At 43.4% G+C, this 14,028-nt stretch overlaps 1 protein-coding gene across 1 annotated transcript in view; it reads left to right on the top strand.

Annotated features, from left to right (window-relative positions):
* Positions 1 to 14,028, top strand: part of LOC117505756 (atrial natriuretic peptide receptor 1-like) — a 301,825-nt gene that overhangs the window by 226,499 nt on the left and 61,298 nt on the right. The window contains exons 7-11 of the mRNA XM_034165299.1: positions 4,836 to 4,984; positions 5,641 to 5,715; positions 8,133 to 8,210; positions 8,409 to 8,513; positions 8,585 to 8,656. Of these exons, the coding sequence (XP_034021190.1) occupies positions 4,836 to 4,984; positions 5,641 to 5,715; positions 8,133 to 8,210; positions 8,409 to 8,513; positions 8,585 to 8,656 (479 nt within the window). The remainder of the gene's footprint in view (positions 1 to 4,835; positions 4,985 to 5,640; positions 5,716 to 8,132; positions 8,211 to 8,408; positions 8,514 to 8,584; positions 8,657 to 14,028) is intronic.

The following is a 14,028-nucleotide window of genomic DNA, read 5'->3' as shown; positions in this document are numbered from 1 at the left end:
TTTCTGTCTGCCTGCCTGTCCCTTACTGTCTCTCTCTCTGTTTCTCTGCCTGTCTGTCCCTTACTGTCTCTCTCTCTGTTTGTCTGTCTGTCCCTTACTGTCTCTCTCTCTCTGTTTCTCTGTCTGTCTGCCTGTCTGTCCCTTACTGTCTCTCTCTCTCTCTGTTTCTCTGTCTGTCCCTTACTGTCTCTCTCTCTCTGTTTCTCTCTCTGTCTGTCTGTCCCTTACTGTCTCTCTCTCTGTTTCTGTCCCTTACTGTCTCTCTCTGTTTCTTTCTGTCTCTTTGTCTGTCTGTTTCTCTTTATGTCTTTCTGTCTGCCTGCCTGTCCCTTACTGTCTCTCTCTCTCTGTTTCTCTGTCTGTCTGTCCCTTACTGTCTCTCTCTCTCTCTGTCTCTTTGGCTGTCTGTCTGTTTCTCTTTGTCTTTCTGTCTGCCTGTCTGTCCCTTACTGTCTCTCTCTCTCTGTTTCTGTCCCTTACTGTCTCTCTCTCTGTTTCTCTGTCTGTCTGCCTGTCTGTCCCTTACTGTCTCTCTCTCTCTCTGTCTGTCCCTTACTGTCTCTCTCTCTCTCTGTTTCTCTGTCTGTCCCTTACTGTCTCTCTCTGTTTCTTTCTGTCTCTTTGTCTGTCTGTTTCTCTTTATGTCTTTCTGTCTGCCTGCCTGTCCCTTACTGTCTCTCTCTCTGTTTCTCTGCCTGTCTGTCCCTTACTGTCTCTCTCTCTGTTTCTCTGTCTGTCCCTTACTGTCTCTCTCTCTCTCTGTTTCTCTGTCTGTCTGCCTGTCTGTCCCTTACTGTCTCTCTCTCTCTGTTTCTGTCTGTCCCTTACTGTCTCTCTCTCTCTGTTTTTCTCTCTCTGTTTCTGTCCCTTACTGTCTCTCTCTCTGTTTCTTTCTGTCTCTTTGTCTGTCTGTTTCTCTTTATGTCTTTCTGTCTGCCTGCCTGTCCCTTACTGTCTCTCTCTCTGTTTCTCTGTCTGTCTGTCCCTTACTGTCTCTCTCTCTCTGTTTCTCTGTCTGTCTGTCCCTTACTGTCTCTCTCTCTCTGTGTCTGTCCCTTACTGTCTCTCTCTCTTTTCTTTCTGTCTCTTTGTCTGTCTGTTTCTCTTTATGTCTTTCTGTCTGCCTGCCTGTCCCTTACTGTCTCTCTCTCTGTTTTTCTGTCTGTCTGTCTGCCTGCCTGTCCCTTACTGTCTCTCTCTCTCTGTTTCTCTGTCTGTATATCCCTTACTGTCTCTCTCTCTCTGTTTCTGTCCCTTACTGTCTCTCTCTGTTTCTGTCCCTTTGTCTGTCTGTCTGTTTCTCTTTATGTCTTTCTGTCTGCCTGCCTGTCCCTTACTGTCTCTCTCTCTCTCTGTTTCTCTGTCTGTCCCTTACTGTCTCTCTCTCTGTTTCTGTGTCTGTCCCTTACTGTCTCTCTCTCTGTCTCTTTGTCTGTCTGTCTGTTTCTCTTTATGTCTTTCTGTCTGCCTGTCTGTCCCTTACTGTCTCTCTCTCTGTTTCTCTCTCTGCCTGTCTGTCCCTTACTGTCTCTCTCTCTCTCTGTTTCTGTGTCTGTCCCTTACTGTCTCTCTCTCTGTTTCTTCTCTGTCTGTCCCTTACTGTCTCTCTCTCTCTGTTTCTCTCTCTGTCTGTCTGTCCCTTACTGTCTCTCTCTCTGTTTCTGTCCCTTACTGTCTCTCTCTCTGTTTCTTTCTGTCTCTTTGTCTGTCTGTTTCTCTTTATGTCTTTCTGTCTGCCTGCCTGTCCCTTACTGTCTCTCTCTCTGTTTCTCTGTCTGTCTGTCCCTTACTGTCTCTCTCTCTGTTTCTCTGTCTGTCCCTTACTGTCTCTCTCTCTCTCTTTGGCTGTCTGTCTGTTTCTCTTTGTCTTTCTGTCTGCCTGTCTGTCCCTTACTGTCTCTCTCTCTCTGTTTCTGTCCCTTACTGTCTCTCTCTCTGTTTCTGTGTCTGTCCCTTACTGTCTCTCTCTCTGTCTCTTTGTCTGTCTGTCTGTTTCTCTTTATGTCTTTCTGTCTGCCTGTCTGTCCCTTACTGTCTCTCTCTCTCTCTGTCTCTTTGGCTGTCTGTCTGTTTCTCTTTGTCTTTCTGTCTGTCCCTTACTGTCTCTCTCTCTCTGTTTCTGTCCCTTACTGTCTCTCTCTCTGTTTCTCTGTCTGTCCCTTACTGTCTCTCTCTCTCTCTGTCTCTTTGGCTGTCTGTCTGTTTCTCTTTGTCTTTCTGTCTGCCTGTCTGTCCCTTACTGTCTCTCTCTCTCTGTTTCTGTCCCTTACTGTCTCTCTCTCTGTTTCTCTGTCTGTCTGCCTGTCTGTCCCTTACTGTCTCTCTCTCTCTCTGTCTGTCCCTTACTGTCTCTCTCTCTGTTTCTCTGTCTGTCTGTCCCTTACTGTCTCTCTCTCTGTTTCTTTCTGTCTTTGTCTGTCTGTTTCTCTTTATGTCTTTCTGTCTGCCTGCCTGTCCCTTACTGTCTCTCTCTCTGTTTCTCTGCCTGTCTGTCCCTTACTGTCTCTCTCTCTGTTTCTCTGTCTGTCCCTTACTGTCTCTCTCTCTCTCTGTTTCTCTCTCTGTCTGCCTGTCTGTCCCTTACTGTCTCTCTCTCTGTTTCTGTGTCTGTCCCTTACTGTCTCTCTCTCTGTTTCTTTCTGTCTCTTTGTCTGTCTGTTTCTCTTTATGTCTTTCTGTCTGCCTGCCTGTCCCTTACTGTCTCTCTCTCTGTCTGTCTGTCCCTTACTGTCTCTCTCTCTGTCTCTTTGTCTGTCTGTCTGTTTCTCTTTATGTCTGCCTGTCTGTCCCTTACTGTCTCTCTCTCTGTTTCTCTCTCTGCCTGTCTGTCCCTTACTGTCTCTCTCTCTCTGTTTCTGTGTCTGTCCCTTACTGTCTCTCTCTCTGTTTCTCTGTCTGTCTGCCTGTCCCTTACTGTCTCTCTCTCTCTGTCTGTCCCTTACTCTCTCTCTCTCTGTCTGTCTGCCTGTCCCTTACTGTCTCTCTCTCTCTCTGTTTCTGTCTGTCCCTTACTGTCTCTCTCTCTGTTTCTCTCTCTGTCTGTCTGTCCCTTACTGTCTCTCTCTCTCTTTCTTTCTGTCTCTTTGTCTGTCTGTTTCTCTTTATGTCTTTCTGTCTGCCTGCCTGTCCCTTACTGTCTCTCTCTCTCTGTTTCTGTCCCTTACTGTCTCTCTCTGTTTCTTTCTGTCCCTTTGTCTGTCTGTCTGTTTCTCTTTATGTCTTTCTGTCTGCCTGCCTGTCCCTTACTGTCTCTCTCTGTTTCTGTCTCTGTCTGTCCCTTACTGTCTCTCTCTCTCTGTTTCTGTGTCTGTCCCTTACTGTCTCTCTCTCTGTTTCTTTGTCTGTCTGTTTCTCTTTCTGTCTGTCTGTCCCTTACTCTCTCTCTGTTTCTCTCTCTGTCTGCCTGTCTGTCCCTTACTGTCTCTCTCTCTCTCTGTTTCTGTGTCTGTCCCTTACTGTCTCTCTCTCTGTTTCTCTCTCTGTCTGTCTGTCCCTTACTGTCTCTCTGTTTCTGTCCCTTACTGTCTCTCTCTCTGTTTCTTTCTGTCTCTTTGTCTGTCTGTTTCTCTTTATGTCTTTCTGTCTGCCTGCCTGTCCCTTACTGTCTCTCTCTCTGTTTCTCTGTCTGTCCCTTACTGTCTCTCTCTCTCTCTGTTTCTCTCTCTGTCTGTCCCTTACTGTCTCTCTCTCTCTCTGTTTCTGTGTCTGTCCCTTACTGTCTCTCTCTCTGTTTCTCTCTCTGTCTGTCTGCCTGTCTGTCCCTTACTGTCTCTCTCTGTTTCTGTGTCTGTCCCTTACTGTCTCTCTCTCTGTTTCTTTCTGTCTCTTTGTCTGTCTGTTTCTCTTTATGTCTTTCTGTCTGCCTGCCTGTCCCTTACTGTCTCTCTCTCTGTCTGTCCCTTACTGTCTCTCTCTCTCTCTGTCTGTCCCTTACTGTCTCTCTCTCTGTTTCTGTGTCTGTCCCTTACTGTCTCTCTCTGTCTCTTTGTCTGTCTGCCTGTCCCTTACTGTCTCTCTCTCTCTCTGTTTCTGTCCCTTACTGTCTCTCTCTCTGTTTCTCTGTCTGTCTGTCCCTTACTGTCTCTCTCTCTCTCTCTGTCTGCCTGTCCCTTACTGTCTCTCTCTCTGTTTCTCTGTCTGTCCCTTACTGTCTCTCTCTCTCTGTCTGTCTGTCCCTTACTGTCTCTCTCTCTCTGTGTCTGTCCCTTACTGTCTCTCTCTCTTTTTCTTTCTGTCTCTTTGTCTGTCTGTTTCTCTTTATGTCTTTCTGTCTGCCTGCCTGTCCCTTACTGTCTCTCTCTCTGTTTCTCTGTCTGTCTGTCTGTCCCTTACTGTCTCTCTCTCTCTGTTTCTGTCTCTGTCTGTCCCTTACTGTCTCTCTCTCTCTGTTTCTGTGTCTGTCCCTTACTGTCTCTCTCTGTTTCTTTGTCTGTCTGTTTCTCTTTCTGTCTTTCTGTCCCTTACTCTCTCTCTGTTTCTCTCTCTGTCCCTTACTGTCTCTCTCTCTCTCTGTTTCTGTCCCTTACTGTCTCTCTCTCTGTTTCTCTGTCTCTTTGTCTGTCTGTTTCTCTTTATGTCTTTATGTCTGTCTGTCCCTTACTCTCTCTGTTTCTCTCTCTGTCTGTCCCTTACTGTCTCTCTCTGTTTCTTTCTGTCTGTTTCTCTGTCTGTCCCTTACTGTCTCTCTCTCTGTTTCTCTCTGTCTGTCTTTCTGTCTGTCCCTTACTGTCTCTCTCTGTGTTTCTCTCTCTGTTTCTTTCTGTCTGTCTGTCTGCTTCTCTGTTTGTCTGTCTGTCTGTCTGTCTGCCTGCCTGTCCCTTACTGTCTCTCTCTGTGTTTCTCTCTCTGTCTCTGTCCATCCTGCAGGAGGCTGAAGTTGGAGAAGGAGTTGGTTGCTCAGCTCTGGAGGATTTCCTGGGACAACATCCAGATGAGCAACTTGGATAAAGTCCTGCGCAGCGGCAGTAGACTCACTCTGTCCCTGGTTGGTTTGGCCCAAGTCCGTCCTGCTTTGTGATGCTTCGTGTCCTTAAATCAGGACAATACACTGTGTGGTCCCAGCCACCGCATTTCATGTCACACAGCACTGATTTGATTGGACAGTTTAAAAGTGGGCAGGACTTGGTCAACAGACAGCGTAGCCCAACAACCGCCCCTGAATTGGGCCAGATACTGTCCTCTGTCTCCTAGGCTGTGATTGGTTGGTGGCTGAGACGCTGATGTCAGCCTCAATTTGATGGGGCGTGAGCGCTGCTCTCCTATTGGTCGTTTAGGAGTGGGAAATCTCACTCCAAGATGGAGGCCAGTATCCGGCCCAATTCATAGCCAGGCCGGTTGTCGGGCTGCAGACAGCGGTGCTAGATGTAGAACGGGCTCCTCCCCCTCCCGCACCTCCTTCACTGTTTGTGCTGCACTTCCTGTGATGGATGAAGCCCCGCCCACTTTCACACGCTGGTTAAACCACAGCGGCAGAAATTCAACCGTTTTACGCTACCATTGAGTTTAGACGCTTCAGACACAAACAGGACATGGCGCGGCGTGTTTTGGACGTTTCGGGGTGTCTGTGCTCCCTTTTCACTGTGTGTGTGATTTGAAGTGTTCGCTCTGGGTGCAGCGTGTTAATCTGCTGTCTGTCTACAGAAGGGATCGAACTACGGCTCGCTGATGACTGGAGAAGGAAACCTGCAGGTTTTTGCCAAAACCGGATACTACAAGGTCAGTGTGGCTTTGACCTTTTGGGACGCTCATTTGGGTCGTGTGTGTGTTGCCAGATGCAGACGGTCCTCCAGAACCGCCCTGGGTCCTGAACCCGTCACCTCCTGTGTGGCCATCATTATCAGTTCGTGTCCATTTCGGAGGTTGTTGTTCACCTGAGTCTGTCTGTTGATGAAGAAACTCACAAACAAATCCAGGAGATTAATGTGTAAATGTTGGGTTTGGATCAGAACTCCTGCAACACGTTGTTCACATATTGATCCAACCCAGTCTCACGGATTGTCATGATTCAAGCAGCATGAAATATACATTAATCTATTGGTTCATCATATTGTCACGAAAAGTGCAAAATTTTTGTCATGGAGCACAGATTCATTCTAAGTCACTCCATGATGCTGCACGTAATTAAAAGTGCAGCGGGGGGGGGGAGTTACGGTTAGGGCTGCTCATCCCTGGGGGATTTCCTGGGACAACATCTGTCTGTCTGTCTGTCGTTGATAGCCACCCGTCCTAGGCATCCTAACCAGAAGGAAACGATGTGCATGATGCATAGTGTCATTAGGTTATAGTTAGGGTTAGGGTTGGGGGTAGGAGTAGGGTTAGTAATAGTGAGTTAAAAAAAACTCAGTCACGAAAATTTGAATCATTTTGACACTGGACTGTATTGATCACATGTGGGTTTAAACGCTGTTCCTTAGAAACAGACCAGTGTTTCCCAAAGTATTTTACTTGGAGCCCCGCCTACTTTCCTACTCCTTTTAAAATAACAAGTGTGTTATTGTGGACCTCGGACCCTAGGTTGGGAACCAGGACCACAGACAATAATATATTAAAATAATAATAGTAGTAATAATTTTAAAAAAGAAGCTCGCTGTGAAGCGATTCATTTCTGTGCCTGCAAATTTACATGGAAAGGCACTCCTGCTGCTGGCTACGCCCACTCCTCTGTCCTTCAGGGGCCCTCACCACCTCCCAACAGATCATGTGGGCGTGTCACTCAGAACACCTAAGTGGGTGTGTCTTACAGAGCGGGCAAGAGTGCGTCAGCCATACGCGTGTGAAACAAGAATTATGAGCCAATAAATAAAGTTTACGAATGTGCATGATGAAATAATGAAACAACAAAATAATGAAATTATGGTCACAATAACATGAGGAAATGATGAAATAATGAAATTATGTTCACAATAAAATGAAGAAATAATGAAATGATGAATTAAGGAAACAATGTGCACGATGAAATAATGAATTAATTAAATAAGGAAATAAGGAAATGATGTGCACGATAAAATGATGAAATAATGAAATTATGTTCACAATAAAAGAAATGTGCATGATGAAATAGTGAAATGATGAAATAAAGAAACAATGTGCATGATGAAATAGAGAAATGATGAAATAAGGAAACAATGTGCATGATGAAGTAATGAAATGATGAAATAAGGAAACAATGTGCATGATGAAGTAATGAAATGATGAAATAAGGAAACGATGTGCATGATGAAATGATGAAATTATGTTCGCAATAAAATTAAGAAATAATGAAATGATGAAATAAGGAAACAATGTGCATGATGAAATAATGAAATGATGAAATAAGGAAATGATGTGCATGATGAATTTATGAAATGATTTGCATGATGAAATGATGAAATTATGTTCACAATAAAATGAAGAAATACTGAAATGATGAAATAATGAAACAATGAAATGATGAAATAATGAAATGATGACATAAGGAAATGATGTGCACAATGAAATGATATATCAATGAAATTATGAAATAATGAAATGATTAAACGATGTGCAGGATGAAATGATGGAATATTGAAATGATGTGCACAATGAAATGTTGAAATGAGGAAATAAGGAAATGATGAAATGACATAATAAAATAAGGAAATGATGAAATGATAAAACAATGAAATGATTAAACAATGTGCAGGATAAAATAATGAAATGATGAAATGATGAAACGATGTGCACGATGAAATGCTAAAATAATGAAATGATGAAACGATGTACACGATGAAATGCTAAAATAATGAAATGATGAAATAATGAGATGATGAAATAATGAAATGATGAAAGGATGTGCACAATGTAACAATGACATGATGAAATGATGAAACAATGTACACAATGAAATGATGAAATAATGAAATGATGTGCACAGTGAAATGATGAAATAATGAAATGATGAAACGATGTGCAGGATGAAATGATGAAATGATGTGCACAATGAAATAATGACATGATGGAATGATGAAGCAATGTGCACAATGAAATGATGAAATAATGAAATGATGTGCACAATGAAATGATGAAATAATGAAATGATGAAGCAATGTGCACGATGAAATGATGAAGTGATGGGATTGTCGCAGGTCTGCGAGCTGATGTTGCGTGTGTTTCAGGGAAACATCGTGGCCATCAAATACACCAACAGGAAACGCATCGAGCTGAACAGGAAGGTCCTGTTTGAACTCAAACACGTGAGTTCCCCAGAAATCGCAGCATTTCAGGCAAATATCAGAAAACAATCAGAAATAAGGGAACGTACGTGTCAGCAGTAAAATGAAGCTGTTAAATGTTTCTGAGCCCATGACGACCCAGTTAAAGGGTGAAATGTTCATTATTATTCATCTTACATTTGTTGGAGAGAATACGTTTGTTTGTTTGTGGTTGTGTAGATGAGAGACATTCAGAACGAACACCTGACCAGGTTCATCGGCGCGTGTGTCGACCCACCGAACATCTGCATCATCACTGAGTACTGCTCGCGAGGAAGCCTGCAGGTGCTCCCCCCATCTGTCTGTCTGAAAGCTTGTTTATTGTCTGTTTACTTTTTTGGACTTTGTGTCCTCAGGACATTCTGGAGAATGACAGCATCACTCTGGACTGGATGTTCAAGTATTCTCTCATTAACGACATCGTCAAGGTACGTTTTCTTACTTTTGTCTCTTTGGCCTTTTATACATACATTATATGTAAGTAACACAATCAGAGCTGGCCACCCATTCTAGGCTTTGATAGCCATCCATTCTAGGCTTTGATAGCCACTTGTCAGAAGTGGCCACCACTCCTAAGCTTTGATAGCCACCCGTCCTAGGTTTTCATAGCCACCTGTCCTAGGCTTTGATAGCCACCCATCCTAGGCTTTGATAGCTACCCATCCTCTTTTTTCATATCCACGTGTCGTAGGCTTTGATAGCCACCCGTCCTAGGCTTTGATAGCCAACGTCCTAGGTTTTGATAGCCACCTGTCCTAGACTTTGATAGCCACCCATCCTGTGCTTTGATAGCCACCCGTCCTAGGATTTGATAGCCATCCATCATAGGCTTTCATAGCCACCTGTCCTAGGATTCGATAGCTACCTGTCCTAGGCTTTGATAGCCACCCGTCAGAGGTGGCCAGCCATCCTACGTTTTTGATAGCCACCCATCCTAGGCTTTGACAGCCACCCGTCCTAGGCTTTGATAGCTACCCATCCTCTTTTTTCATATCCACGTGTCGTAGGCTTTGATAGCCACCCGTCCTAGGCTTTGATAGCCAACGTCCTAGGTTTTGATAGCCACCTGTCCTAGACTTTGATAGCCACCCATCCTGTGCTTTGATAGCCACCCGTCCTAGGCTTTGATATACACCCGTCCTAGGATTTGATAGCCACCTGTCCTAGGCTTTGATAGCCACCCGTCACAGGTGGCCATCCATCCTACGTTTTTGATAGCCACCCATCCTAGGCTTTGATAGCCACCCGTCCTAGGCTTTGATAGCCACCCGTCCTAGGCTTTGATATCCACCTGTCCTAGGCTTTGATAGCTACCCATCCTCTTTTTTCATATCCACGTGTCGTAGGCTTTGATAGCCATCCGTCCTAGGCTTTGATAGCCACCTGTCCTAGACTTTGATAGCCACCCATCCTGTGCTTTGATAGCCACCCGTCCTAGGATTTGATAGCCATCCATCATAGGCTTTGATAGCCACCTGTCCTAGGATTTGATAGCCACCTGTCCTAGGCTTTGATAGCCACCCGTCAGAGGTGGCCATCCATCCTACGTTTTTGATAGCCACCCATCCTAGGCTTTGATAGCCACCCGTCCTAGGCTTTGATAGCTACCCATCCTCTTTTTTCATATACACATGTCATAGGCTTTGATAGCCACCCGTCCTAGGCTTTGATAGCCAACATCCTAGGTTTTGATAGCCACCTGTCCTAGACTTTGATAGCCACCCATCCTGTGCTTTGATAGCCACCCGTCCTAGGCTTTGATATACACCCGTCCTAGGATTTGATAGCCATCCATCATATGCTTTGATAGCCACCCGTCAGAGGTGGCCATCCATCCTACATTTTTGATAGCCACCCATCCTAGGCTTTGATAGCCACCCATCCTTTTCTTTGATAGCCACCCATCCTAGGCTTTGATAGCCACCCGTCCTGGGCTTTGATATCCACCTGTCCTAGGCTTTGATAGCCACCCGTCCTAGGCTTTGATAGCCAATGTCCTAGGTTTTGATAGCCACCTGTCCTAGGCTTTGATAGCCGCCCGTCCTAGACTTTGATAGCCACCCATCCTAGGCTTTGATAGCCACCCATCCTGTGCTTTGATAGCCATCTGTCCTAGACTTTGGTGGGCTCCAGATCTAGGCTTAGGAAATTAAATAAACAAACAAACCAGCTCATTTCAAACTACACATAACTTCAACCAGCCCTGCTCCTAATTTCCAAAATGTATGTGATAACATTTTTCCTTGCAACAATCAGCAGGTGGCTTAGTGGTTAGCACTCGTGCCTCACAGCAAGAAGGTCGTGGGTTCGCTTCATGTCCTTTCTGTGTGGAGATTGCATGTTCTCCCCGTGTCTGTGGGAGTTTCCTCCGGTTTCCTCCCACATTCAAAAACATGCTTATTTAGGGTCTGCTCCTTTCTCTGCCCCTGACCAAGGCAGCGTCTCTACATCTGGATTTGGTCTCCGGGTGCTGGACTATGGCCGCCGTGGTGCTCCTAGTGGTCCTAGCGGTTGGATTGTTTGTAACTGTAATTAGGGTGGGTTAAATACAGAGGACAGATTTTGTTGTTGTTGTATGTTGCATGTTTTTTCTAATTGGATGGAAAAATAATCTTATGTGATGATACTCTTGCTTTTTTGTTTTGTGTTTGTTGTCAATATAATTGAAAATAAATGTTAAAAAAGAAAGTTAACCAGACTTTAATCAGGTGATCCTCGTTATGTGCCCTTTTCATGTTGAGATGTACATCTTGAGAGTATATAGGGTCTCTCATAAAATGTTCCCAAAAGTATTTTGACAGCACAGAAAAACTAATCAGTATTATCAGACATTTCCTGTATGACCATGTGGCTGAAGCTTGTCATTTTTTTCTCCCAGTGCACAGTTTGTACTTCAGTCTTTCCTTTTTGATGTTTTAAGCCTTTATCTTTTACACCACATGATCAATGTAACCTCCTCATCTGACGTTTCCTAAGAAACAAATCATCCGTCTCTAGTTTTCCAGAAAACGACTGAGCAAATTCAAGTCTTTTTGCCATTTGCTGGGAGTTAGTTCACTCTGAGACTGAATTTTGTTTGGAAAGAGATGCAGGTCAGCCCTTAGGATGCGCTGCACACAGTGCCATGATTTTTGTTCTCTGAATTAGGGTCAACTACGGCATTTTTTCTGGACTTTTAATGTCTTGCAGAACAAACTTTAGGGGTCCTGAAATGAGAAAAACACCATTATTTCCCACTAAAAACATTTCCTGGTATTCATATTTCAGAGTACTTTTGGGCAGGGGCGTAGCACCAAATTCTGGGCCCTAGGTACTAACCATATTGAAAACACCCCCCCCCCCCCACACACACACTGTTATGTTCTTTTTTTTTAACGCAAACACCAAATTTCTAATGCGTAGTCAAACCAGGTCTAAATCATGTATACCTTAAGGTGTGTTTACATATAACCAAGACGCGTTACGAATGTCATTTTTCTGTCATTCGTGACACATTCCTGATATTCTTAATGTGACTTAACGCATCTGAATAGGTTTCTTAATAGTGCGTGTTGGTGCGTGATATTCTTGATATTCGTGGAGCATGTTTTTGCCTGTCAAAAAATCTTCCACGAATGTCACACAGCGCGCTCCTGCAGGTGTTCCACCTGCTGCATGTGCCTGATGTTTGGGAAAATGGGCGAGACGAGAGCCGCATGAACCCACACATCTGGCTCTGTCCTCCTCCTCCTCTCTGCACCACTCCATGGCACAGAGCCCAACTACGCATGCAGTCACAAAGTTCTTCTGAAAAACTGGAGCGATCTGAATTCGGTTGGATGAATATGGGTGTGTGTGTGGAGACAATTCACCTCGTTCACAACGTGACAGAACTTAACGATGCGCTGTTACGCGCAGTAGCGTGCAATAGTGCGCAACAACGAGGAACACTATTCTTGACTGTGCGTAATGGTTCCTGATAATTCTCCAGCAACACGTGCCATTAATCGTAACGTGGTAACAGGTTGCAGCAGTTCCTGAGGAAACCTGACGCCCCTGCCCCGAATCATCACATTCGTGATCAGCGGCCAAGAATGTGTACTTCGTGGCATTCGTGACTTGCTGTCGTTATGTGTAAATGCAGCATTAGATCACACCTGGGAGTCAGAACCCTTTTTACAATTGGGGGAGCAATATTGAGTTGGGGGGGGGGGGGGGGGGTCTAGGGTGCATTCCCGTCTGTTAAAATGCACAGGAATGCACCAAATTGCACCATTTTTCTAGAAACTGGTGCAATTTGGTCCCCCAGACCCCCCAACTCAATATAGTTAGCTTTCAAGGTCACCTCTCTTTGCAAAGAATTTGGTTAGTAGCTGCTTTCCCTCATTTAGTTTTCTTTCCCTGTCCTTTTTTTCTCTTCTATTTTGAAAGCCGGACCTTGATTTTTTAAGAAAGACATATTATCAGCCTAAACACTAGGGCTGCAACTAACGATTATTTTACTAATCATCGATTAGATCATTTTTTCAATTAATCGTTTTGTTTTTTACTTACATGTGAGTTGTGACATTTCTTTAAGTGAGTTATTATTAAAAGGCCTTTGTTACACAACATCAACGTTTGAGCTTGTAACAAAGTTATGATGTTATATTGTCGTCAAAAACATACCTGGAGTAGTGTTTTGTTTTATTTTGCACATACATCACCGACACACCACAAAGAGATTTCCATCAGGTTTCACCTGATTATGAGCATTTTTAGATGCCTACAGCAACTATTTCAACCACTGACAACATATTACAGCAAGAGTCCACAAAAGTATTTTAAAGGCCTGACTAAAGTGTAATATGTTATATTTAATAAGATATGTTCATGAAAAAAGACACAAATGTGCAGTTTACTGAATTTTATTTTTTTCTTGTGTAAAAACACAGCTTAGATGTGGTTTGACCAAAACAAATTGTCATTAAACTTAAATAAAACAGGGATGAAGTGGAGGTTTAAGAGTCACTAGGTGTTCACAGGAAACACTTATTTCTATATTTATTTATTTATGTTCTTTGTTAGTTGGTTTAATCTTTTCTGTTTTGTTTTATCAGATTCTTTTTGTTTCTCTAAAACTGTATTGTGGCGTTATTAGTTATTATTACTATTATTGTTGCTATTATTATTATTGATATATAAATAAAAATAAATGAATAAAATATTACAATTTGTAATACATTTGATTCTTTTACGACAACAAACGCTGAGCCATGAATTATTATCCAGAAAACAAATGTGCTGACAGCTGCAACAGCTTAATGCTAACTTCAACATTGAAAACGCCATAGACATGCTAACGTGTTAGCATTGGTCCCGTTTTTAAGTTATAAAATAGATCTATCAACTGTTTCAGAAGACCATAACAGGTCAGATTAACATAAAAAGGTAAATGTTACTCACAGACATATGCTCTTTGGGGTTTTAGTGGTGAAAAATTAAGATTAAGCGAAATAAAAGACCAGATCGAATCACTGCTTCGATCTGTGAATCACTGCTTCAATCTGTGGATCACTGCTTCGATTGGTTCAAGGTTCAAAGCAAAGCTGCGCTCCAGAAACGGTTGATTTATATGGAAAAAAAGAAACATTTGCGGTAAAACAAAGTTATTTAACAACTAATTGATGACTAAATTAGTTGACAACTATTTTAATAATCGATTAAATTGATTAGTTGTTTCAGCACTACTAAACACGTCCTCTTTGTGAGATCCCGTTTGGGATGTGTGTGTGTGTCAGCATGCCTGTCCTGGACTAAACCATTGTACAACTGTGCAGGG

This window comes from Thalassophryne amazonica, unplaced genomic scaffold (genome assembly GCF_902500255.1).
Source record: "Thalassophryne amazonica unplaced genomic scaffold, fThaAma1.1, whole genome shotgun sequence".
Classification (NCBI taxonomy): domain Eukaryota; kingdom Metazoa; phylum Chordata; class Actinopteri; order Batrachoidiformes; family Batrachoididae; genus Thalassophryne; species Thalassophryne amazonica.
Note: the sequence above shows the minus strand (reverse complement) of the source record. Positions and strands in the feature narration are given on the sequence as shown.